Below are 24,691 nucleotides of genomic sequence, written 5' to 3'. Positions count from 1 at the left end.
TCATTGAACAAATATTTGTCTTTTCATGACAGAAGACAAATTGCAAAAACAGAATAAGCTTTGGGTTAATAAGCATTAAGTTTCTCCAATGCTTTTTCTCTGCAGGTATTAATTACCTCAAAATCTGACAAATCTGCACAACCAAATGGTCTATAGATGTCCCACAGCTCTGAAAGCAATAGCTGTAAAGATAGTGAATGTGCAAGATATGGTTTTCCAAAATTTTCTAAATTCAAGAACAGTCCCTGTGGACTGGAAATTAGGAAACCAACTATTCAAGAAAGGAGAAAAGGAGAAAACGAGGAACAACATCAGTTGTCAGGCAGAAGCTGAAATCTATTGACAAGAAAGTCTTACTTCACTAAAAAAAGTATGATCAGACCAAATGAACACATTTTCACACTTCATAAAATAGTATGCAACAAATTAGATCTTTTGAGGATATAATTAGTAGAGTAGCACTGATGAAATGGGGAGTAATGTATTAACATGGATTGAGAACAGGTTTACAGGCAGGAAGCAAAAGGTAGGGACAAGCAGGGCATTTTCACTTTAGCAGGCTGTGATCAGTGGAGTGCCACAAGGACACGTGCTGAAGCCTCAGCTATTTAAAAGCTAAATTAAGGGTTAAACAAAGACCGCAAATAACATATCTAGGATTGCTGATGATACAAAGCTGAATGGGGATGCAGGCGGTGAAGAACACAAAATAGCTACAAAAGATAATGTGTACAGTTCTGAAATCCATATTTTGGGGGCAGATATTGATAGCACTGGACAGAGCGCAGAGGACATTTACCCTGATGTTGCCTGGAATGGAGAATTTCAGTTATGTAGAGAGATTAGATAGACTAGGATTGTTTTCCTGAGAGCAGAGGAATTGTGAAGGGACACAATTGAGATGTATAAAATTATGAGGGGCACATATAGAGAAGACCTTTTCCCATCAATGGAGGGATTAAAGACCGGGGGCATACTTTCAAGGGAAGGTGCAGGAAGTTTAGAAGCAATGCAAGGAAAACCTTTTTTTTAGAAATTCAGAGGTGGTGGGGATCTGCAACTCACTGCCTGCATTGGTGGCAGGGGCAGAAACCCTCACATAGTTAAGAAATATTAAGATGCGCATTTGCAATTCCAAAGCATACAAGGCTATTGACTAAGTGCTATAAAATGGGGTTAGAATAGTTGGGTGGCTGCTTTTGATTGGCACAGACTCAATGGGCATTTTTCTGTGCTGTAGATCTGACTCAAATCCAGAAGACAGAGCCACAGTCATAGGAAAAAGGGATCAAATGTTTAGGATTTCACAAAGAAGAACTTCCTTCACTCATTGGGTTGTGAACTTTTAGGTCTTCTGGATACTACAACATTGAATACAATCACGGCAGAAATAAAATTTGTCTTAAAAACATTTCAGGGAGAGATATCACTTGTGGAGCAGAAGTAGCCCATCAGATCTGCTCACTATTCAATAAACATTGTGGCTGATCTGCTTGTGGGCTTAATTCCACGCTTCAGCCAGTCTTCTATAACATTTTGCTCACTTGTCAATCAAACCTCAATGGCTCAGGATTGAATATGCTCAATATACACTTCTGTCTTGGAAGAACATGCCAAATCCTCAAAAGTTATTCCTCCTTGTCTTAATTCAAAGATTCCTCATTATTAAACTACATCCCCTGCTTTTAGGCTCCATCACATGGGGAAAACATTCTCTCAGTATCTACTCTGTCAAGCCTCCTCTGAAACTTGTATATTTCGATAAGCTCACTGCTCACATTTCTTAAGCCCAATGAATATGAGTCCAACCTTTCCTCAGCAGATAATGTATATATTCCAGAATACAGCTTGGTGAACCTTCTCAACTGTTTCCAATCCTTAAGTGTATGGACCTTAAGTATAAAAAAAACTGTATGCTGTACAGCAGGTTCACCACATCATGTGCTGTCACAGGTACGGCTTTCTGACTTAATATATTCCATCTCCCTTGGAATAAAGGCTAAAAATCAAATTGAGTTCACAAGTAGTTGCTGTGTGTGCATGTTAATTTTTACAAGACCAAGTCTGCCTTGATCCCTCTGTATGGCAACTTTTTGCAGTCTCTGACAAATTCAAACGCTATTCAACTTTTCTACACTTCCTACCAAATATTTTCCCACATTATACTTCATCTGGCATTTTCTTTTTCCTTTCAGTCACTTAACCATCCATATCCCTTTATAAATTTTGTATCCTTCCCATAACTTGCTTTCCTATTTATCTTTGTATTTGCAGCATATTTGGATACAATGCAATCTGCCACTTCATGCAAGTTATTAATGTAACTTGCAAACAGTTGTACACCTAACAGCAATCCCTAAGACATTCCACCAATGATAGATGTCAAACAGAAAATGACCCATTTATCACGATGGTTTCCTTTTCATGAGCCAATCTTTGATCCATTCTAATATCCTCAAGATCGTGGCTCTAGTTGTTCAGTAATCTTTTATATGGTACCTGATCAAATGCCTTTTGTAAATGTAAATATACATGACCTCTACTGGTGCCCTTTTATCTACCTTGTTATACCCTCAAAGGAACACTTAATAAGTTTGTCAAACATCATTTCCTTTTCAAAAGCAAAGACAGTGAAATGTAACATGAATTATTTTCTAAATATTCTATGTCCTTAGTAATTATTTCTCACAATCTTAGAATAAATTGGACGACCAGTATTCGACAAACAGGTCTACTGTAACGTGTTTTGCACCATTCTATTTTATTGAATAGAGGCGCCACATGGGTTGCTTCCCAATTCACTGGAACTTTTCCAGAACCTATTTAACTTTGGAGGCTTTCAGCTTATACTTCTGTGATGCAGTGATAGTATAAACCCAGTAGACCCTGGTTCAATTCCCACCTCAAAAGGGTGTGTCTAAACACATTGGAACAGGTTAATTGAAAATATCAATATCAATGCAACCACTATCACTAACCTGAATCATTCTAACCCTAATTTCCTTTAAAAATTTAGAATGCAGGGCATAGAGTCCAGGGAACTTGCCAGCCTTTATTCTCATTAGTTTTTCTGGTATGTTTTCCACGAGTGATCATGATCATTAAGTTCATCCCTCACTTGTCTTTTGATTTTCTACATGTATTTCAAATATTCTTGGTGTGCTGCCTATGTCTTCTATTGTGAATACAGATTCAAAATTTATGCAAAGCCTCTGCCACCTCCATGTCAGAGGATGCGGTGGCACAATTAGAAGGTCACTGAGCTAGTAATCCAATATCCAGGCTAATATTGTGGGAACAGGAGTTTGGAAGATGGTGAAATTTAACTCAATAAAATCAAGAATTAAAGACTAGTTTGAATGCAACCATTATCGATTGTCATTGAATCTGATCTGGTTCGCTAATAGCCTTTAGGGAATGCCTTCATGTGATTTCAGCCTACTTAATTTCCTTCCGAAATGGCCTTGAGCGCCAGGTCAGTTCAAATGCTAGTCGGGATGGATAACAAATACTGTCCAGCCAATGACACACACCATCACATACAAGACAGACAATTATTAATTTACCAGTCTCATCTCGTAAAGGCACAACTGCTTCCAAGCTTCATTTTTAAAACTTCAATAAAAAGGAAGTGTGACTGTTCTCATTTAGAGTCATAGAGACATACAGCATGGTCCAACTCATACATGCAAACCAGATATCCCAACCTAATAGGGTCCCACCTGCCAGCACCCGGCCCATATCCCTCCAAACCCTTCCTCTTCATATACCCATCCAAATGCCTCTTAAATGTTGCAGTTGTACCAGCCCCCACCACATCCTCTGGCAGCTCATTCCATACACGTACCACCCTCTGCGTGAAAAGGCTGCCCCTTAGGTCTCTTTTATATCTCTCCCCTCTCACCCTAAACCTATGCCCTCTAGTTCTGGACTCACCCACCCCAGGGAAAAGACTTTGCCTTTTTATCCTATCCATGCCCCTCAATTTTGTAAACCTCTATAAGGTCTCCCCTCAGGCTCCGCCACTCCCGGGAAAACAGCCCCAGCCTGTTCAGCCTCTCCCGGTAGCTCAAATCCTCCAACCCTGGCAACATCCTTGTAAACCTCTTGCTAGTTTCCTCTCATATTCCAATTTCAGTTTCTTTATTTTGGCAATTCCTCACTGGTTTCATATCTTCTCCAAATCTTGGCACTGCTGCTAATCTTTGTAATATTGCATTTTTTTTCCCCCAGTTTGAGACAAATGTAACCTCCTTAAGTTGCCATAGATGGGACATCCTTTATGTAGTGCTAGTCTTTCTTTCTTAATGGAACAATTTTTGAGAGAGAGAGGTACAAAATGCCTCCTTAAAAGTCTACCATTGCTTCTCTACTGCTATCAGCTTCTCCAGTAGACCCTGCATTTACTCTGGGTACACAAATTGACTAACTACAACAAACTGCCATTAATCATTACATCCTATCCAACAACTACACTGCAACAAATCCTTTATGACTGGAATTTATAAAGAAAACTGTGATTCCCACATTGCTAACACTAAAATTAAATTTCTGACAGCTGTTTCATCTCACTGTTTCTCAACTTTGCCCTTGCTGATTATAAAGCATGGTGCTCAATAACAAAAGTAAGTAGTTAGATTATTTACTTCACAATTGTTTAATTTGCTGCGAGGAATCTCCTACAAATGTCACTTTAAGATAAAAGAACTATCTGTACTATTAATACAGAATTATTCATGGTTGAATCATTGTAAGTCGATAAGTTTCAGCAAAACATATGCTGCACAGATTGTACAACTATACCAACTTAATTAAGTTACTACGTAACTGCAGTGCCAAAGCTGTATTGGTGCTGGCTAAATTTGAACTTGCACTGAAACAGCATAATGCTGTCTACAAGTGTGCAAACTAACACACTGCACTGTTGCTTGGTATTGTTTCTTAAGCCTGAATGAGATATTCACCTGCAGATCATTTTTCTAACCTGGATCAGCAATTTTCCTTCTCTGAAAATTTGGAATGCAGATTGCTAAGCGAGGGACACTGATCTGAAAAATGAAACAAACTATATAGTCACAAAAGACCCTTGATGAGTTAAAAGTAGACTTTAGATGTCTAAGCGCTATGTAGCACTCTTGGACAATAGAAGCAAGAATGTTGAGCACTGATAAACACTGAATGTTTTAAAATTTGGTGCCAGCATGAATATAAAATAATTTAAACAAAAGACATCCAACAATGCAGTAAAAGCACGTGCAAGTTGGAAATAAAAACATGAAAAAATTCACTTAAGTTACTGGTGTCAACCAGAAAACAGAATGGCTCCTTCATCAATGAATACTTTAAAAGAGCAACAGATTCTATAATGACATTACAATTTGCATCTTTACACTTCTATAAATTCATTAAATAAAGCGCAAAAGTACTTCATATTTAATTAGATGCGGAAACTAAAATCAAACATTGCTCGGAGTCAGAAAGCTTTTGTTGGCAATTTAAATGGGTCAACTGTAAATGAGATGGCTCCTGCAATCATAGTGTCTTGGGAATTTTTCTCTATCTCTGACATCATTTAATTCACATGCAAAAAATTAACTTGAATGCAAAACTGAATTGAAAAGGAGACTATATGCACAGAATCACAGCCTGTTCTGAATCCATGGATAGACACTGAAATAATAGAAGGCCATATCACATGGGTCGAGATAAAAATTTAGCTTAGACATGCCTTAAAAATATTAAGCCATGGTGCTCCACGAAATTCACTAAAATGTATTTGGTATAGGCATTAATTTACACTTTTGGCCATTTGAATTACCAAACAATTCTGAACAATATTGTAGCATAAATAACAAATTACAAACATATTGCTATTTACCTCAATATCTGTCTGAAAATTAAACAAGTCAATCCTCTGCCAGTTGCTGCCATCCAATGCCAGGATATTCCATGCCTGCAAAATAGTTGATAACAGCAATTATAGCATATTTGTCAGTGTCATATTAACATCAAAATAAATAGATCTCAAGGGCATCCAGCATCTGGATTTTGATGGTCAAACATGTTACAAAATATGCTTAAAATGCAAAAAGCTGTTCTCTGTAGCTCAATTATTTAATTTGTGTATCCTCACAGTACACTAAAGTAATTCCTTAAAATGCAAGTACTTTGATTCTTGCTTTCTCCTGCTGCAAAATTTCACCCTTACCATTTTAAAATGTGGACTTGGTAAAACTGGTCAACTTGCACAAATTATGTTGAGCCTGCAGGAAGCAGAAACTGAATGCTATGAATGAAATGAATTAAAGCCGTATGAACTACTGTATGAAGGAATTACAGAATAACAGAACCAGGAACAAGTCTTGGAAACATCTGTGGGTTTTGGCAATAAAAGCCTGTGGAGACGCGCTAGCTGAAGATAACCTAGCTTCAAGGATGAATCTTGTAAATATTATTTAACCCCAGCCAATATGTTAATTGGTACTGAGGAGCTCTACTCAGTGATCCAACATAGGAACCCCAAAACGGAGACTAAACACCTGATGTCTTAATAATTGTTTTGTAGACATTGTAAGTGTTTATATTATTCATTTGCTTGAATAAACTATGAGACTTATGTCAGACTGTGTGTCATTTGGAAAGCACAAAGTGAATAAAATAATTGCAGAATACATTTACTGATAAAAGATAGCAATGTTCTTAAAACAATTGCGAGTAAGCACTGCTTAAAAAGGATTATATCTACTGTTAAGTATCCAATTACCACCATGAGTCCAGGTAAGCAACCTCATTGTTATAGGTTGACAATAACTCAAGTTAGCATCAAGGCACCTCAAATGTTCTTAGTCAGAAAGATAGAGAAACCCCTAAATATTATTAGCTGTTTTGTGCAATTTAAATTCTATAATTCACTTAGAAAGAAATTCTTACATTCTGACCTTTCCCTGCTTCTTTCACTCCAGTTATTTTTAAAAGAAACGTTAAGAAATTAGGTACTTGGCTCATTTTGTAATAGCTGTTTCATGTAATTCTCTTGAAATAAAAAACCTTTACTGCATTTTTCTGCCAGTGGTTACCTTTATTGATTAAAATCTGAACAGTCATATTGTACCAAACAGATATTTCGACACAATCATGGAACAGGCAAGTGTGACTAAGTTTTAAATTTTATATTTAAGCAAAGAATGGAAAATTCTGGAAATACTCAGCAAGTCTGGTAGAATTCCTTGGGAGAAAAACCAAGTTGACAATTCAGGTCTGTGACATGCCATCAAAACTGAGAACAGTCAGAAGTGTAATCAGTATTGAGCAATTTCTCCATCCTTGCATAAATCATGATACAATATAGATTCTTATGTCAAAATACCATTTATTCTAGATGTTTTTCATGTGAATAACACAATAAAAGAACTCTCCTTAATATTCCTCCCCTACACAGGAATAACTAAATGGACATCTACTTAGAACCCTAATTTGCAATTCCAAATGTTCGTTTTAGTTCTTGCCTACCAAGCAAGATGGTATAAGCAACTTAAATGTAATTAATGGGAATTCACAATTCTTGGAGTATGCAGATTTGATGTCAAATTAAAAAAAAAAAGTATTAATTTAGGTTTGGTAGATAGTGCCAGAAAATTAAGAGTGTAAACTGACGAGTAAATGTGGGGGTGATGAGTGAAACACTGGTTTAACAAATTTCCAGAAATTGCTGCTCAACTTTGACCATTTGCTTCAACAGCCAACTAACTCTTTGCCTCAATCTCCATTACTCAAATAATCTGTTAAACATGTCACCCCAAACTAAGACTAAGGCTGAGAGCAAATAACATAGAACATAGAAAAATACAGCGCAGTACAGGCCCTTCGGCCCTCGATGTTGCGCCGACCAAATCCTACCTAACCTACACTAGCCCAATAACTTCCATATGCCTATCCAATGCCTGCTTAAATGACCATAAAGAGGGAGAGTTCACCACTGCTACTGGCAGGGCATTCCATGAACTCACAACCCGCTGCGTAAAGAATCTACCCCTAACATCTGTCCTATACCTACCACCCCTTAATTTAAAGCTGTGTCCCCTAGTAACAGCTGACTCCATTAGCGGTAAAAGGTTCTCAGTGTCTACCCTATCTAAACCCCTAATCATCTTATACACCTCTATCAAATCTCCCCTAAACCTTCTTTTCTCCAATGAGAACAGGCCCAAGTGCCTCAGCCTTTCCTCATACGATCTTCCTACCATGCCAGGCAACATCCTGGTAAACCTCCTCTGCTCTCGTTCCAATGCCTCCACGTCCTTCCTATAGTATGGCGACCAAAACTGCACACAATACTCCAGATGAGGCCGCACCAGAGTCTTATACAACTGCAACATGACCTCAGGACTCCGGAACTCAATTCCTCTACCAATAAAGCCCAGTACACCATATGCCTTCCTCACAGCACTATTTACCTGGGTGGCAACTTTCAGAGATCTGTGTACATGGACACCAAGATCCCTCTGCTCATCCACACTACCAAGTAGCCTACCATTAGCCCAATAATCCATCTTCTGGTTACTCCTACCAAAGTGAATGACTTCACACTTAGCTACATTGAATTCCATCTGACACCTTTCTGCCCAGCTCTGCAACCTATCTATATCCCGCTGTAACCTGCCACATCCTTCTTCACTGTCCACAACTCCACCGACCTTTGTGTCATCCGCAAACTTGCTCACCCAGCTTTCAAGCCCCTCCTCTAGATCATTTATAAAGATGACCAACAACAACGGTCCCAAAACAGATCCCTGTGGTACATCGCTAGTAACTGCACTCCAAGATGAACCTAGTCCATCAACTACTACCCTCTGACTCCTTCCAGCCAGCCAATTCCTAATCCAAACCTCTAATGCACCCTCAATGCCATACCTCCGTAGTTTTTGCATTAGCCTACCATGGGGTACCTTATCGAACGCCTTGCTAAAATCCATATACACCACATCTACTGCTTTACCCTCATCCACCTCCTTAGTCACCTTCTCAAAGAACTCAATAAGGTTTGTGAGGCACGACCTGCCCTTCACAAAACCATGCTGACTATCCTTGATCACATTATTCCTATCCAGATGTTCATAAATCTTATCCCTTACAATTCTCTCTAAGACTTTGCCCACAACAGAAGTGAGACTCACTGGCCTATAGTTACTCGGGCTGTCCCTACTCCCCTTCTTGAACAAGGGGACCACATTCGCTATCCTCCAGTCTTCTGGTACTATTCCCGTTGACAATGACACAAATGTTCATGCAAGTTAACCTCCGAGGACCAGAAATGGAAATTAAAACGCTCAATCTCAAACGTGAATGTAGCAAACGCTTGAGCTTAAAATAAGTGAAATTCTGTACTTCCCTCATGTTCTCTTAACATACAATTTTTTTCTACTGCTACTTTCTCAAATGGTAGATCATACTGATTAAGGAGATGCACCATGGCCCTGATGTTCACAAAAGTCCCAGATGCCATATCACCCTCCACACCATTGTCAACTCATATTTCCAGTAGATTTTTTTCTCATGAAGTTAGCTGGGTTATATTGTGTAGTGCAGCTCTAACAAGATCAAGCTCTTAATACATTTATGATATTTGTTGACATTACATAACTGATGTAGAGGCACTAGGAAGAGGGCAAAATAGAGTGTTAACAGAAATAAGCGATTACACTATGAGGAAAGAACACATTTCTTATCACTTGAAAAAAGTGGCTCTATCAAAGGTTTTCATAGAGTAGATCTCAACATCATATAATTATTGAAACACAAAGAAGCCATTATGTTCTACATCAGCTCTCCAAATAAGTATCTCAGCTCATGCCATACTCCTGCTTTCTCTCCATGATCTTGCACATTGTTCCTTTTCAAACAAACATAACTCTCTTTTGAACATTTCAATTATACTTATATTTTTTTGATAAAGAGTGAATGCTTCCATTGTCGGAAAGAGCAAAACTCAACATCATCAATAGAAGACAGTTACCATAAGTACTCAAGTAATAGTAGTCTCATTGAAAAGTCAACTATTTACTTACCTATGCTACTTAAATCTGATCTGCCTGTATTGCTCGCAAGACAAAGCTTTTCACTGTGCCTCGGTACACATGACAATGAATTCAATTCAATTCAATTCAATTTGACCCTTTATTAGATTAGATTAGATTACTTACAGTGTGGAAACAGGCCCTTCGGCCCAACAAGTCCACACCGACCCGCCGAAGCGCAACCCACCCATACCCCTACCTAACACTACGGGCAATTTAGCATGGCCAATTTACCTGACCCGCACATCTTTGGACTGTGGGAGGAAACCGGAGCACCCGGAGGAAACCCACGCAGACACGGGGAGAACGTGCAAACTCCACACAGTCAGTCAGTCGCCTGAGGTGGGAATTGAACCCAGGTCCCTGTCGCTGTGAGACAGCAGTGCTAACCACTGTGCCACCGTGCCGCCCTAATATTATTGGCCAAATAACCTGTAATTTTACATATTTCTTGTGTAGAAGTCGGCCAGAGTTCTTCACAGATAATAGATCAAATGTTTGAGTCAGTGTGCCGGCCATCATGTCCACTCCAGCTTTCCAGTCTGCTGGTTGTTCTGTTCCGCTCCCGGTCTTCCAGTCTGCTGGCAGTTGAAACCGCTCCGGATTTTCAGAATCACCATGATTTTTTTTTCCCCTTTATGTGTTTAGACATCACTTGGGCTTCTGCTAACGATGTGGTATGAATTTTGACAGACATGAACTTCAGCCCCACAAAAGTAGTATCTATGCAATAGTAGACTCCATAAATTTAACCTTAAAAAGTAGTCAAAAAAATTTGACTATTACCAAATGTATACAGTCTTAAACATTTGTTAAAAAGGGAATTAAGACATTTCTTTACTGTAGATTGATCAGAACAATATGATATTTCATTAAGTGACAGACATTTACATCACAAAGAGGTAATTGTGCCCATTGTGTTCATGCTATCAACAAGTAAACAAAATTTAATCCCACATCGCAGATCTTAGTCGGAAGCCTTGCAGGTACTGCACTTGCAAGTGCACATCCAAATATTTTTCAAAATGTTGACGGTTTCTGCTTCACTTGGTTACACATTCCCACTCGCATCACCTCTAAAAGCTTTCTACCCTAAAGCTGTACTCTCTCATCCCCTTAACCAAGGGGAAATATAACCTTTCTATTCAGACCCCCCCACCCCCACCCCTGTTTTAGACTACACATTTCCCCCCAGCTGCTTATATTAAAACAACCCTGGCTCATGCAATCTTTCGAACCAAATTTTCTTCACAGCTAATTTTCTTCCCCAGTCCAGGTAACATCCTCATAAATCTCCTCTATACTACCTCTAAGGCGATCACATCTTTCCTACAACAAATGCAGTGACCAAAACTGCACAGAGTTCATCAGCTGTGAGACAAACTATTTTGTACAGTCACAGCATAACCTCCAGTCTTATGCCTTGGCTAAGAAAGGAAAGCGTCTTCTTCATCACCTTACCCACTTGCCAGCAATCTTTGTGGATACGTACTGCAAGGTTCTTCTCATTTTACTACTGTTTCCAAATATTTATTGTATTGTCACTTGCCTTGCTGCCTTCCAGAAAGGTGTTATCTTTTCATTCTTCTCCAATTTTCACTGCTCTATCCAACTAACTAGCCCATTGATATTTTTGTTCTACAGTTTCCACAGCATGATTAAATGAGAGCGATGTAGAGCATGGAAACAGAGCCTTTAGCCCAACTCATCAACACCAACGTGAAATCCTAAACTGATCTAGTCCCATTTATCAGCATTTGGCCCATATCCCTTGAAACCCATCCTATTCGTGAATCCACCCAGATGCCTTTGAAATGTTGTAATTGTACCCGTCTCCACCACCACCTCTGGCAGCTTACTCCAAACAACAATATCCTCTACGTGAAATCTTTTAAATCTTTCCCTCCTCACCTATGCCCTTTAGGTTTGGACTCCCCTACTCTTGACTATTCACACTAAACCTCTCATGATTTTATAAACCTCTATAAAGGTCAGCCCTCAGCCTCTGGTGTTTGAGGGAACAAATCCGAGCCTATTCAGCCTTTCCCTATAACTCAAAGTCTTCAATCCCAGCAACATCTTTGTAAATCTTTTCTTAAACTTTTGCTACAACAGGGAGGCCAAATTTGAATGTAGTATTCTAAAAGTGGCCTCAATGCCCTATACAACTGCAACACAACATCCCAACTCCTACTTTCAATACACTGACCAATAAAAGCAAGCATGGCAAAATGCTGCCTTCATCATCCTGTCTACCTGCAACTGTATCATCCAAAAAATTCTTGATCATAATACTTTTAGGGTTTAGTTTGAGTTAATACATTCTCCAAAAAAACAAGGAACCTAGTACTGAGCTTTGCACAACCTCATTGAAACAGTTTTACAGGCACAAAATAACCCTTGCGCCCTTTGCTTCCTTTTTCTGAAGCCAATTTCGGATCCAACTTGCCATTTGCTTCAGATCGTAGGAGCTTTTACTTTCATGACAATTCTTTCATGTGCAGCTTACATCAAAAGCCTTGTTAAAATCCTTACCTTCATTGACCGTCCATTACTTCCTCAAAACAAAAGTAATCATATTAATCAAATAAATGCAGAACTCACTACCAAAGAAACTATGTAGGAGCTTTTAGGAGAGGCTATATACATGACTGAGGGACAATAGAAGGTTGTGCCACTCTAATTAGATAAGGAAGATGAAAGAATGCTTAAGTGGAGCAAAAATACCAGCCTGGACTTGTTGGATCAAATGGCCTGCTCCTAAATTGTATATGCTATGTAAAAGTAAATATCTTACACCAAACATTTATTTTGCCAAAATAGGTTTACATTTGGAGCCTGAATCATTCATCTTGCAAGGAAAAAAATTTATGCTCCTGATTAAGGACAGACCAGAGGCAGGCAAATTGGGTTAGTGCACAAGACAAAAGCTATTGCATCTTATTTTTAAAATGTGTTACAGTGGCATCTGAATGTTATAAAGGCAATTTAAAATTACATTCTCAAATGCACGTTAATAGATTAGATTAGATTACTTACAGTGTGGAAACAGGCCCTTCGGCCCAACAAGTCCACACTGACTCGCAGAAGCGCAACCCACCCATACCCCTACATTTACTACTTACCTATTGGCCAATTCACCTGACCCGCATATCTTTGGACTGTGGGAGGAAACCGGAGCACCTGGAGGAAACCCACGCTGACACAGGGAAAACATGCAAACTCCACACAGTCAGTCGCCTGAGGCGGGAATTGAACCCAGGTCTCTGGCGCTGTGAGGCAGCAGTGCTAACCACTGTGCCACCGTGCCGCCCACTTTTTTTTTAAACCTTCAAACAACCATCATACCAATAAGTTCCCAAACACAACATGCATTTTTTTAAGATTAGATTAATAATTTAGTAACAGAATCAAAGTACAGAGGAACCTCAATTATCCAAATACCAATTATCAGAAGGAGATCTCGAGGTCCCGATAGAAACATTATATCAAAGAAGTGTTTCCAACAGTGATTAAATAGGCACCATCTCCAAATGGCTGATCTCCCGCGCCCTCTCTCTCTTTCTCTCCACACCTTTCCTGGAGTTTTACAGAGGGGTGTACCCTACCCCTCTTCCCCAGATCATCTTTCTAACCTGTACAGGACAAACGTGGAACCTCTCAAAAAGTTGAGCACTCTATTTGGAGACTTACCCCACAAAGACAGCTGCAGCAGCAGTCCTGTCGTTGGTGTACAGTCCGGCTGCCCTAGAAAGGGGGCTGAGGTGAACGGGGTTTAGGGGCAGGGGGTCAGAGTGGACAGGGTTTGTGCGCTGGATGGGTTGGACGGGGTTTGGAGGCAGGGGCAAAGTGGTTGGGGTTCGGGGGCGGGCGAAGTTGGACAGGGTTTGGGGGTGAGCGGGGGCTCATGTGCTGTAAACTGCTGCAGTCTCCTGAACAGGGAGCAAACTTTAAAAACTGAGCCCCAGAAGAAAGGCATTTAAATCAATTAATTGAATAATCTATTATCTGAACGAAATAGTGCCCACCCATTATTTGGTTAATAGAGGTTCCCCTGTACACCATTCAATAAAACTGGTAATTGCTTGTAATGAAGACATTAAGACAGAAATTGTTCAGCTACAGCCTTTAGTTGAATTAAGGTTCACATTGAAAAGCAACTTTTTAAGTCCTATGACTAGTCAGAAAATATCAAACACAGACCTACAACTTCAAGAACATACAATCTCATTTCAGCATTTTATCTTTGCAATAAATCAGGTAGTCTATTGCACTGAGATTTCATTTTATAGTTTTCTTTAAAATCAAATGTGTAATTGTTAAACAGGTAAATGGAAACGTTATTGATACTGGCAAGCAGGAGAAAAGCAAAAGCAACTGCACTTGAAACAACCGTAACATTTTAACAGACAAGTTTCAAAACCAATTTGAAAATTCATATGCAAATCTTTTTTTAAAAAAAAAATGACCACACAAAGAATGAGCTCATGGAAAGTGTACTGCAAGGTTGATAGTGCTCTGAAGAGAAAAAATAAATTGATCTCCAACCAACTAAACTACAAATATACCAGAAGACACCCTTGCACAAGATTACACTGCAAGTGTTAATCCAACTTTTCTCCTTGTATAAAAACAGAAGATGCTGGAAAAACTCAGCAAATCTGGCAGCATTTATCAAAAGAGAAACAGTTATCATTTTGAGTTCAATATTACTCTGTCAAGAGTAAAGTTAAAGTCAATCATTACTTGATTTTCTCTCTCACACAGTTGCTGCCAGATCTGCTGAGTTTCTCCAGCATTAGTTTTATTTCAGATTTTCAGTATCTGCAATAATGTGCTTTTGTTTTCTCCTTGTAAATACTAATAGAATGGTTATAAACAAAAAAACACTTCCATGCAGAGGCTTCAGGTCCCAGCTAGGCCTGATCGCCTGGAGAAATAAATGGCAGTCTCAGCTCAGCACGATGGTCACCCAGTGGAGCCGTCTTTTTTGGATGTAGAGGTTTTGTCCTGCATGGAGTTCTCCTCCTCGAGTGGAGGTCTTTGGTTTCCAGGCATTCCAGCGGCCCAGCAGGCAGTTTCGTCCAGGACTGGCGGTCTTCTTCTGCAGAGGCTTCTGGCCTAGTATTCCAGCAGCCCAGCGTGGCAGTCCCATCCCAGATGCATTTTCAGGGTATTCCATCATCCCTTAAATTGGTTTTCCCCAAACCCAGGAACCATTAACTGAATTGTCTTAATGTGTCCCTTTTTTTAAAAATGATGATGAATGGCTTCTGTCATTGATGTATATGGCTGGATAACTTATAAAAAGTTTTTCACTATTTTTCATATAAAACCACGTGACAACAAATTTCTATTCTATTCAATAGAATTAAATACACTGCTTATTCATCACTTTCTCTTTAAGCAACAGTACTGCTATACAAGCTAGATGTGTGTTCTCTCCCTGTCACTTCTATAATGTTAAAATAATACACAAATGAATTAGCCATCAACTGGTACCTTCATGAATCGAGTTACTTTGACTGTAAGCAATTACCACCCGTAAAAATTTAGTGCATGATATTGAAATGGCAAAATCATTTGCTCACCTGATCATACATATATTTTAAAAAGCAACTTAAGTACTATACCGTACCTTGGAAACTTGAGCACACCGACACAAAGTGACAACGTCCAAGAAGGAAAATATTCTATAAAAACAATGAAAACAATACATTATAAAAATTGCAGCTTACAGTCAGACCTGGAAGAGAAACATTTATCAAAGAATAGAGCTGTACAATTGTTACGGTGAGTCTGTAGACACACAGTCTTAAAACCATGAAGTTTCGAATACATAAGCTTCCATCACATTCCAGTAAATGTTTAGAATTTTACCAAATAAAATAAGCTTTTATAAACTAAATACTCAACTTCATTCCTCAAATTTTGTCCGTATTTTCACTAACATATAGCCTTGAATGAAAACATTAAGAACAGTCCATTCCTAAATATTTCTGAAGCTAGAGCAAGAGACAGAAGTAATTGAATGCCAACCATGACATTTATGATGTCAAGCTTTCCCTGGTATAGGAGATAACAAGAAAACAACTGCTGTTTGCACTGAAGAGAACAAAAATGCTTCTCAGATTTAAATCATTATGGCAGGACACCAAAAGATATCCCATCACCGTGTGATGAAAGAAATTGCTAATTAAATGCAGAAAGCTCCTGAACAAAATATCTAGCATGTTATGATTATGTTTATTAATTCAGCCATACACAGAGTGAGATTCACTAACAATGCTAGCATTTATTGCTTATTGCTGTTAGCCTTCAAGATAGCCAACTTATGTACTACAGTCAATATGGTATGGATGCAGTGCTGTTGGGAATGGAGCTGAAGTAAATATATATTTATATTTGACTATGTGCTGCCTTTTCTCGACTTCCCTTTTAAGTCTTTTTAAGGAAGTTTCTTAGTGACAAGAACAAAATTTGTGACAACATAAGTATTTAAGTTCAAATACAATGTCAACCTCCACACAATTATGGGGACAAGAATGGAGGTCAAAATGACTTATAAATCAAATTCAGCAGAATTTGCTATAATTCAATTCCTCAAAATGTCACTGTCAGGAAGCACAAATTACATTTCATCATTACACCGTTGTGTCTAATTAGACAAGTAATATTAGATTACCCATTAAAGGCCATTGCTCCCTGTTTAGATACAGCATATTCTTCACAAATGTAATAAGTTAGAAATTGTGCAAAAGGATGCCAAATACAGTGTTCTTTGAATTTTTTTTCACATTGTGACTTCCTTGCAACTCCCAGCATGTTTCAAACTGGATTAATTTTTCATATCATAACTCAAGTGGAAAACGTGCACCGATAATTATGCCCCAATGTTCTAGATGCTGTTAGAAATGTGTTACTACACAACTAAACCCCAAGATGACCAATTTGTCTGACAGGCTGTACCAGGATTAATTAACTGGAAAATAACTAAGTTTTACAAATATTGGGGGTGGCAAAATAATGATGGGGAAAAACAAATTCCATGAGTTAAAGTCCAGACCACAAGGGCGAGAATATGAATTAATTCACAAACCTGTCGCAAATTTTGGCAATGTTGTCCTCAGGAATGTTTCCTGATTAGATGGACTCAAGTCTTTCCTTGCATTGGCATTCTCTCTAGTGTGCCCAATTTGGTTTCTGACTTTTCATTCACAGTCAGAAGGGAGAGATATGTGTTTCCTGTTTGTAGGTTTCTGGATACACTTCTCATAGATCTGTAGCAAACTGCAGCTGGACCAATCTATTGGCTGTTGTTCGTCAGTTTTGTCTTAACTGATGCTTCTCTATCTCAATAAAAGTATCCACCTCTCTGCCCCCAATCTCGTGCAGCTAAAAAGTGTACACAACACAATTCCACTTTATCTTTAAGCTGCAAAAGAAACTTTCCTTACATTTTCAGCCAAATAGCAGTGCCCAACTTCTACTGTCCAGTTCAAAATGAAAAATGTGGTCCTTTATGCTCACCAGAGATAACAACAGTTTTTCAAGCAAATACTTTTACTTCCCGACTGGACCAGCGTGAAATGTTCAGGGGGGAGCTTTTGATTTTCCTGCTGTCCTTGCCTGGCCTGCTTCACTCAAGATGCAAACATATTTTAGCAAAAATGCTGATGCTTTGGCTTGATGGCTCTTTTGAGGGAATTTTCTAAGCCACATCAAGAATGACTCATCAACAAGGGTTCAGGCTCATCTCCTTACAACTTTGACCCTTGCAACTAAGATTTCACAACCAATAACTGAGCTCAAACCTTGTTAGTTTCATTCAGGTGAGCCTCAAATGGTATAATAATCTTGATAGAATATTCCATGAACTACTCATAGCATTCATAAATCCTTTCAGTTATTCAGTTAGGTAAAAAGCGCAGGCTAACCTGATTTGGCTATAACCTTTTATAGCTATGAAGGCACCCAATTATGAGGCGACATGCATTAATTTTGCTCCAATTTTCGTTGGAATAATGCACAAACTAAATACCCATTATATTTAATTAAGAACCCAAAGCATTTGTCATCTTTTTCAAGAAATACTTTCTCTCTCCACATAAGACTTCAATAGTCAGTCTAAACCTGAACCATCATTGAGGAATACACAATTTAGACAGTAATTATTTCCTCCATTGACACTAACCCATCAGTTTCCTATTTCATTTGTTCTTTCTTTACCAAGTCATCCAAATAAACCCAATATCAGTATACAATCTCAAGGAAAGAAATATCACTTCAAACTTCAGAATTGTTCACAAATAAATACGTAAAGCTCTGTGCAAAGATAACGCTAAACTTCACGTTCCGATGTCAAGCACAACCTTTCTGGCAGGATTCCGAATTGCACCAAGCATTTCATTGAATAGGCCCTTCAGAATACTTATGTAGGTCATCAAAGTACTCTTCCAAATGCTCTACAGCAGAACACAATGACCACTTCATCCAGCCAGTGGCAAATGCAATTATCCTCAGTGTCATCATATGCAGGTCATGGCTTTAATCTATCCTCCACGATATGTACATGTCAGTACCCGAGGTGAAGGCTTTAATTAAAATAAATTGATTGTGCAGTTTCTTCATTATTCTGTTGTTAGCACCCTTCTGCTTGCCTGGCCAGACTGCACAGGTCAGGCATCTGAAATGTAAAAGGCCCAAGGGTCAGGCTGTGACGAGGAGAGAAATAAACAGTACACACTATCTGCAGCTTATACTGCAGAATTTCTGTTACCTGCTATAAGACTGCGCCGTTTTATTTTATTTGGTTTATGATTGTGGACAGGATTAGGAAAAAGGATCATTTTACAACAAAGGACTGAGGGAGGAATTCGTGTACTTTTAAAAAGCAAGCTACTGAAACTCATGCAAGCTTTTGTTATATTGTCACTTTGTAAGCCATGGGGAAGGTAGAAATATACACTGGGATGTGCACTAAATGAAATTCTGCTGGCAACAAGTAGGTGATTGGTTTGTGAAATTGTGAACAATGGGGAAGTCAAAGGTTGTCAGCCTGACAATGACTGACTAGTTCCTGGGTAGCTGAACAACCTGCAAGTGTGAACGATGCAGTGAGAAGCCGTCTGTCTTACAGGAAGGGGAGAGTGATGTCTCTCTCTCTCGTGCTGGTAAATTACCTGAATCTAAAGAAGGACAGTTGGTTTCATCTACAATTACTGTAAGCTGTTGCTTTTAACCATTTGATTCGAATACTTTAATTTGTGAACTAGTGGTGTCTCCTATGAAGTGAGAGAACATTAAGGAAGGGTTCAGAACAAAAAAAACAAAAGGAATTCGTCCTACTAATCCTGAAGTCATATGCCACTTAACTGTTTCCTCAGCCATTTATTCCCTCATCTATAAACACTATTTATAGATGTTCGGAGGTGTTTTAAAAGTGGGTTTTAAGTCTTAATTGAGAGTTTGTGATGATACTATGGCTTTAAGAGGCATATTTTGTCCTTTTTTTTATATAAAAAGGAGAAAAGGTTGACAGAGGTGATTAGCAATCTGTACCAAAGTCAACAAAATAAACAGCTTGTGAGGCCTTGGGGGGATTTTTTTTCCAAAAACAATTAAATCAATAGAAGCAGCTTGAATGAGTGGGGTCAAGCTCCCATAGAACCAGAATCTGGTTTGTAGTTTTAGCTTTCAGTAGCAGTTGCTGGGATCTTTATGTGGAAGCTGTTACTCTCCGCTGCAGTTAAATGCTCGGGTTCCCTTCCTTCTGCTAGAATTGTATATAAGACAAAATCTATTTTATGATTTTGCCTTTGCCAAGTGTGTTTATGGAATATTACTACATTGGAACAGTTAATTGGTATTAGTTTATATACTGTTTTGTTAAACATTTCAATAGAGTTACAGTTAAGCCAATTTTTTTTTTGTGTATTTTAGTGTATGAATAAGGTGCATTTTGTTTCAAGTTTAGTAATTTGGCCAACTGAATTGCATCCAGAACACAACTTACACTTACCTTTAGAATAAAAACTAGATTGACTTCATGTATTTTGAAGAAGTTTGATCTGTTCCATTACAAGTTGTATTTGACAGTTCATAGTCATTTACCTGTGGTCACAATGTATTTATTTCCAAGTAACAGTTAAGTACAGAAACCTAGTGTGTGATTTCTGTTAACCGAAGTCTATCAAACAGGTAAATTGGGGATTTTGATTTCCAGCAGGCTAACCGATGAATAGCAACACTGGCAAGCACCAAGAATAGGTCATGCCAGCTCAACAAGAATGCTGGTCAACAGATTTCTTATTGACTACTTAATTCACAACTGTAACACTTTAAGCAGACGTCAGATAAGGCCAGATGTGTCTAACCATGAATGATAAAGCTCTTTAAACTCCCTTCCGTTAATGGACAGTGGGGGGGGGTTCATTTCAGTTGGAAGCAATCTAAAGCTCCCAGAGATCTCAAGATGTATTCCAAAACTGCTATTAAATCCATTTTCCATATTTCACATTTTTATAAATTTAATTGCCAAATGTTCACCAACCTTTGATCCTAAGTAATCTATAATTTACAGACTAAAGCAGTCTTTGAAGCCCAGAAAGCTTACTGCAGGACTTCCACCTCTCACCAACTTCTTAGTTGCTTGGGAAAAAGCAAATGTCCCCAGGAGATGGGCTGTGTCAGAATAGACAACACAGGACAAGCCCTTGCTTGGAGCTCAGGAGGGAAGCCTTGAACTGTAATATCATTTAAATCTTGTAACAGAGTTAAATAACAGCAGTCCTCAGGGGAATCCAAACAGTTTTGTATAACTCATGGATGTTTAATTTTAAAAAGCTTACGAGCACTGCTTTTTTTGTTGTTAAAAAAGACAAGACACAGCAGTCTGAGTCTGGAAATTCCAGTCACTAAAGGGGTCCAGTTGGGACAGTATCAGAAAATACAAATTTTACTGTAAATCAGAAAATATTGTAGGATGGACTGGAACATTTTTAATTACGATAAAAGATTGGAATGGCTAGAGTTATTATTTGGAATAGAGGAAGAAACTAAGGGGAAATCTAAAATTTGAGGGAAAACGATGGGGATTTATAAACCGCATGAAAGCTGAAAGAACTGCAGATGCTGTAAATCAGAAACAAAATAGAAATTGCTGGAAAAGCTCAGCAGGTCTGGCAGTATCTGTGGAAAGAAAGGAGAGTTAACATTTCCTGTTGAGTAAGCCTCCCTCAGAACGAAGGAAGTTGATTTCTGTGGAAGGATGACTAAGCCCAAAATGCCACCTCGTCAGGTCTGGCAGCATTTGTGGAGAGAAAGAAGAGATGACATTTTGGGTTTAGTCATCCTTCCACAGAAATCAATTTCCTTAGTTCTGAGGGAGGCTCACTCAACAGGAAATGTTAACTCTCCTTTCTTTCCACAGATGCTGCCAGACCTGCTGAGCTTTTCCAGCGATTTGTTTTGTTCATAAATAGCATTCCTTCTCGCTTGAGGTGACAAAGATGTGTGAGATAATGTTTCTTAATTAGTAATCTCCAATCCCAGGCTAATGTACTGGGGACGTGGTTCAAATCTTACCATGGCCAATGGCAAGATTTGAATTCAAAAAGACAAAAATTCAGAACAAAAGCAAGACTATTTGTGGACATGTTGATCATTGGAAACAAAAACAAAAGCCTTTTGCCCTTCAGGGAAGGCGACTTACCATACATATCTGGTCCACACAACTCCAGATTCACAGCAATGTGGTTAATTCTCAACTGTCCTCTGGGCAATTAGGGGCAGGCAACAGTCAGAACACCCACATCCCACGAACGAAAAAAAAGCTTAGTGGGAAGCTCAAAGGAGACTTTCTTTTTCAATACCAGGGCTATGGGTTCTGGAACTCAGTGCCTGAAAGCATGACAGAGGTAGAAAACTCTCATGCCAGTTTTTGTACATTTGAATATGCTTTTGAAGTGTCAAAACCTACTAGGCCACAACTAAAACTAGAAAGTAGAATTAGGCTGGATGGCAGCTTACTGGCGTAGACAAAATGGAAGGAATGACTTCTACTCATGCTATAAAAATAAATGATGATCTGGGAGAAACACAAAGTAGTAAAAATAGACAATATTCCAATAGAGGGACTTTAATGTCCATCACTAAGAGTTGTCCAATATTAACCAAACCCTGAAGCCTTATTTGCTCAATTGGGTGTGCAGCAAGTGGTGGGAAAATCAACATAAAAGAAAATTCCCCAATTGGCTTTGTCTTAGCACCTCATCTGCAGCAGATGCATCTGTGGCAGGAGGATACTATGTCATCTTTGTGGAAACAAGGAATCATTTTCATATTGAGAACACCCTCCATCATCATGCTAAATGGAATAGGTTTAGATTGGACGCAGCAGCTTAGAATCAGACAATGAATCACAATGAGCCATCAACAACTCCAGTCAAAGTCAGGAGTTTTTAACATCACAGAAAGAGATCCTTTAGCCCATAATCTCCACACTGGTCACCTAGTATCCAATTATTCAAATCCCGTTTTTAAGCACTTAGCAGTTAGCCTTCCATGCTATTGGACTTCAAGTGTTCATCCAAATAGTTCTGAAAACGTTCAGGGTTTCTGGTCCTTCCACTCTTTATCAGCATTGTATTCCAGATACCTAAAACCTTCCTGGAGAAAACCAATTCCTCAAAGCTTTTCTAAATGCTGCCCTCTTTACCTTAAAACTGTGGCCCTGGTTATTGACCACTCTAGTAAAAAATGAGGTCTGCAGATGCTGGAGATCACAGCTGCAAATGTGTTGCTGGTCAAAGCACAGCAGGTTAGGCAGCATCTCAGGAATAGAGAATTCGACGTTTCGAGCATAAGCCCTTCATCAGGAATAAGAGAGAGAGAGCCAAGCAGGCTGAGATAAAAGGTAGGGAGGAGGGACTAGGGGGAGGGGCGATGGAGGTGGGATAGGTGGAAGGAGGTCAAGGTGAGGGTGATAGGCCGGAGTGGGGTGGGGGCGGAGAGGTCAGGAAGAGGAAGGAGGTCAAGGTGAGGGTGACATCTCAGCTAACCTGCCTAACAGCCTTAAAACTTTGCATAATCAAATCTCCCTCAACCTTCCCTGTTCGAAGTAAAGCAACCCTAGTTGGTCTTGCCCCTTTTTGTAGCTGAATTACGAAGAAGGCAACATCCTCCTGACTCTCTTCTGCACCCTCTCTAGTTTTCATTTGCCACTGTTTATCCCATCTGAACAGCCCTTGTATGTCATCCTATAAACTCAAGCTTTCCTCCTATTTACCACACTATCAGTTTTCATGTCAACTGCACACTTCATTACTCAAGAATTTGAGTTCAGAAATATTGACACCATACAGCAGTTATACAGAGCTTCCATGAGGCAACAATTCAAATATTTTGTGCAGATTTGGTCTCCCTACCTCAGGGAGTATGCACCTGCCATTGAGAGGATGCAGTGGAAGTTCACTAGACTGTTAGCAGAAATGGCAAGATTGTTCTACAAACAGAAATTGCTTCAGCCGGGCCTTTAATTCACTGGAGTTTAGAATGATAAGAGGATCTGATTGAAAAGTATAAAATTCCAAGAGGCTGGACTGACGAGATGCAGGAGAGAAGATATTTCCCTGTTTGTCGAAAATAGAGATCATAGTCTCAGGGTATAGAGAAGGCCATTTCGGAATGAGCTGAAGTAATATTTCGTCACCCAAGGGATGGTGAACATGAGTAATTCTCTCCTACATAAGGCTGTGGATGTGAAGTCACTGAATATAATCAAAAAAAAGAGATAAAAAGGATTTTTAAATTAAAAGGTATTGGAGAGAAAACAAAAATATAGAAATGGTGGCGCAGGCTTGAAGGGTTGATAGAAATTAGGCAGGAGAATAGACGTTTCGGGTATAAGCCCTTCTTCAGGCTTATGCCCGAAACGTCGATTCTCATGCTCCTTGGATGCTGCCTGACCTGCTGCGCTTTTCCAGCAACACATTTTTCAGCTCTGATCTCCAGCATCTGCAGTCCTCACTTTCTCCTGACAGAAATTAGGAGCTACAAGTATAGTGGTATGGTTATACATATATTATTTTACATACAATATGATAAATCCCCAGCTCTAGACGAGATTATCTACTACCAAGAATCTAAACATCATAAATCCTGTTTCTCAATACTAATTTATTCAAGCAAATTACTGTCTCCCCCTTCTCTAATCACTCTTCCCTATAGTGAATACAAATATCAAGTACTCATTTGCTTCAGTTATACGAGGCATTAGTGAGACTGCATCTGGAGAAATGCATACAGTACTGGTAACAATACCTATGGAAGGATACAAATGTATTGGAAACAGTTCAGGGAAGGATTTTTAGAATGAGGTGATTGTCTTAGGAGGAAAAGCTAGCCTGTATTCTCCGCAGTTTAAAAGAGTCAGAGGTGACTTAATTAAAAAACACAAGATCCTGAGGCCGCATGACTGGATGAATGTGGAAAGGACATTTCCTCTTGTGAGATAATCTAGAACTCTGGGTGTTAGCTTAAAAATAAGGGCCGCCCATTTAAGATAGAAATGAGAAAAGAAATATCTATCAGGACTGGAAGTCTTTGGAACTCCCTTC

The 24,691-nt window shown here is 39.0% G+C and overlaps 1 protein-coding gene across 1 annotated transcript in view; it reads right to left on the bottom strand.

Moving 5' to 3' along the window:
* The window catches only part of fbxl2 (F-box and leucine-rich repeat protein 2), a 182,195-nt gene that overhangs the window by 102,703 nt on the left and 54,801 nt on the right, over window positions 1–24,691 (bottom strand). Inside the window, exons 3-4 of the mRNA XM_060824199.1 lie at window positions 15,712–15,766; window positions 5,879–5,953 (exon numbers count right to left, since the gene is read on the bottom strand). Of these exons, the coding sequence (XP_060680182.1) occupies window positions 5,879–5,953; window positions 15,712–15,766 (130 nt within the window). The remainder of the gene's footprint in view (window positions 1–5,878; window positions 5,954–15,711; window positions 15,767–24,691) is intronic.

Source organism: Hemiscyllium ocellatum, chromosome 4 (genome assembly GCF_020745735.1).
Source record: "Hemiscyllium ocellatum isolate sHemOce1 chromosome 4, sHemOce1.pat.X.cur, whole genome shotgun sequence".
NCBI classification, from domain to species: domain Eukaryota; kingdom Metazoa; phylum Chordata; class Chondrichthyes; order Orectolobiformes; family Hemiscylliidae; genus Hemiscyllium; species Hemiscyllium ocellatum.
Note: the sequence above shows the minus strand (reverse complement) of the source record. Positions and strands in the feature narration are given on the sequence as shown.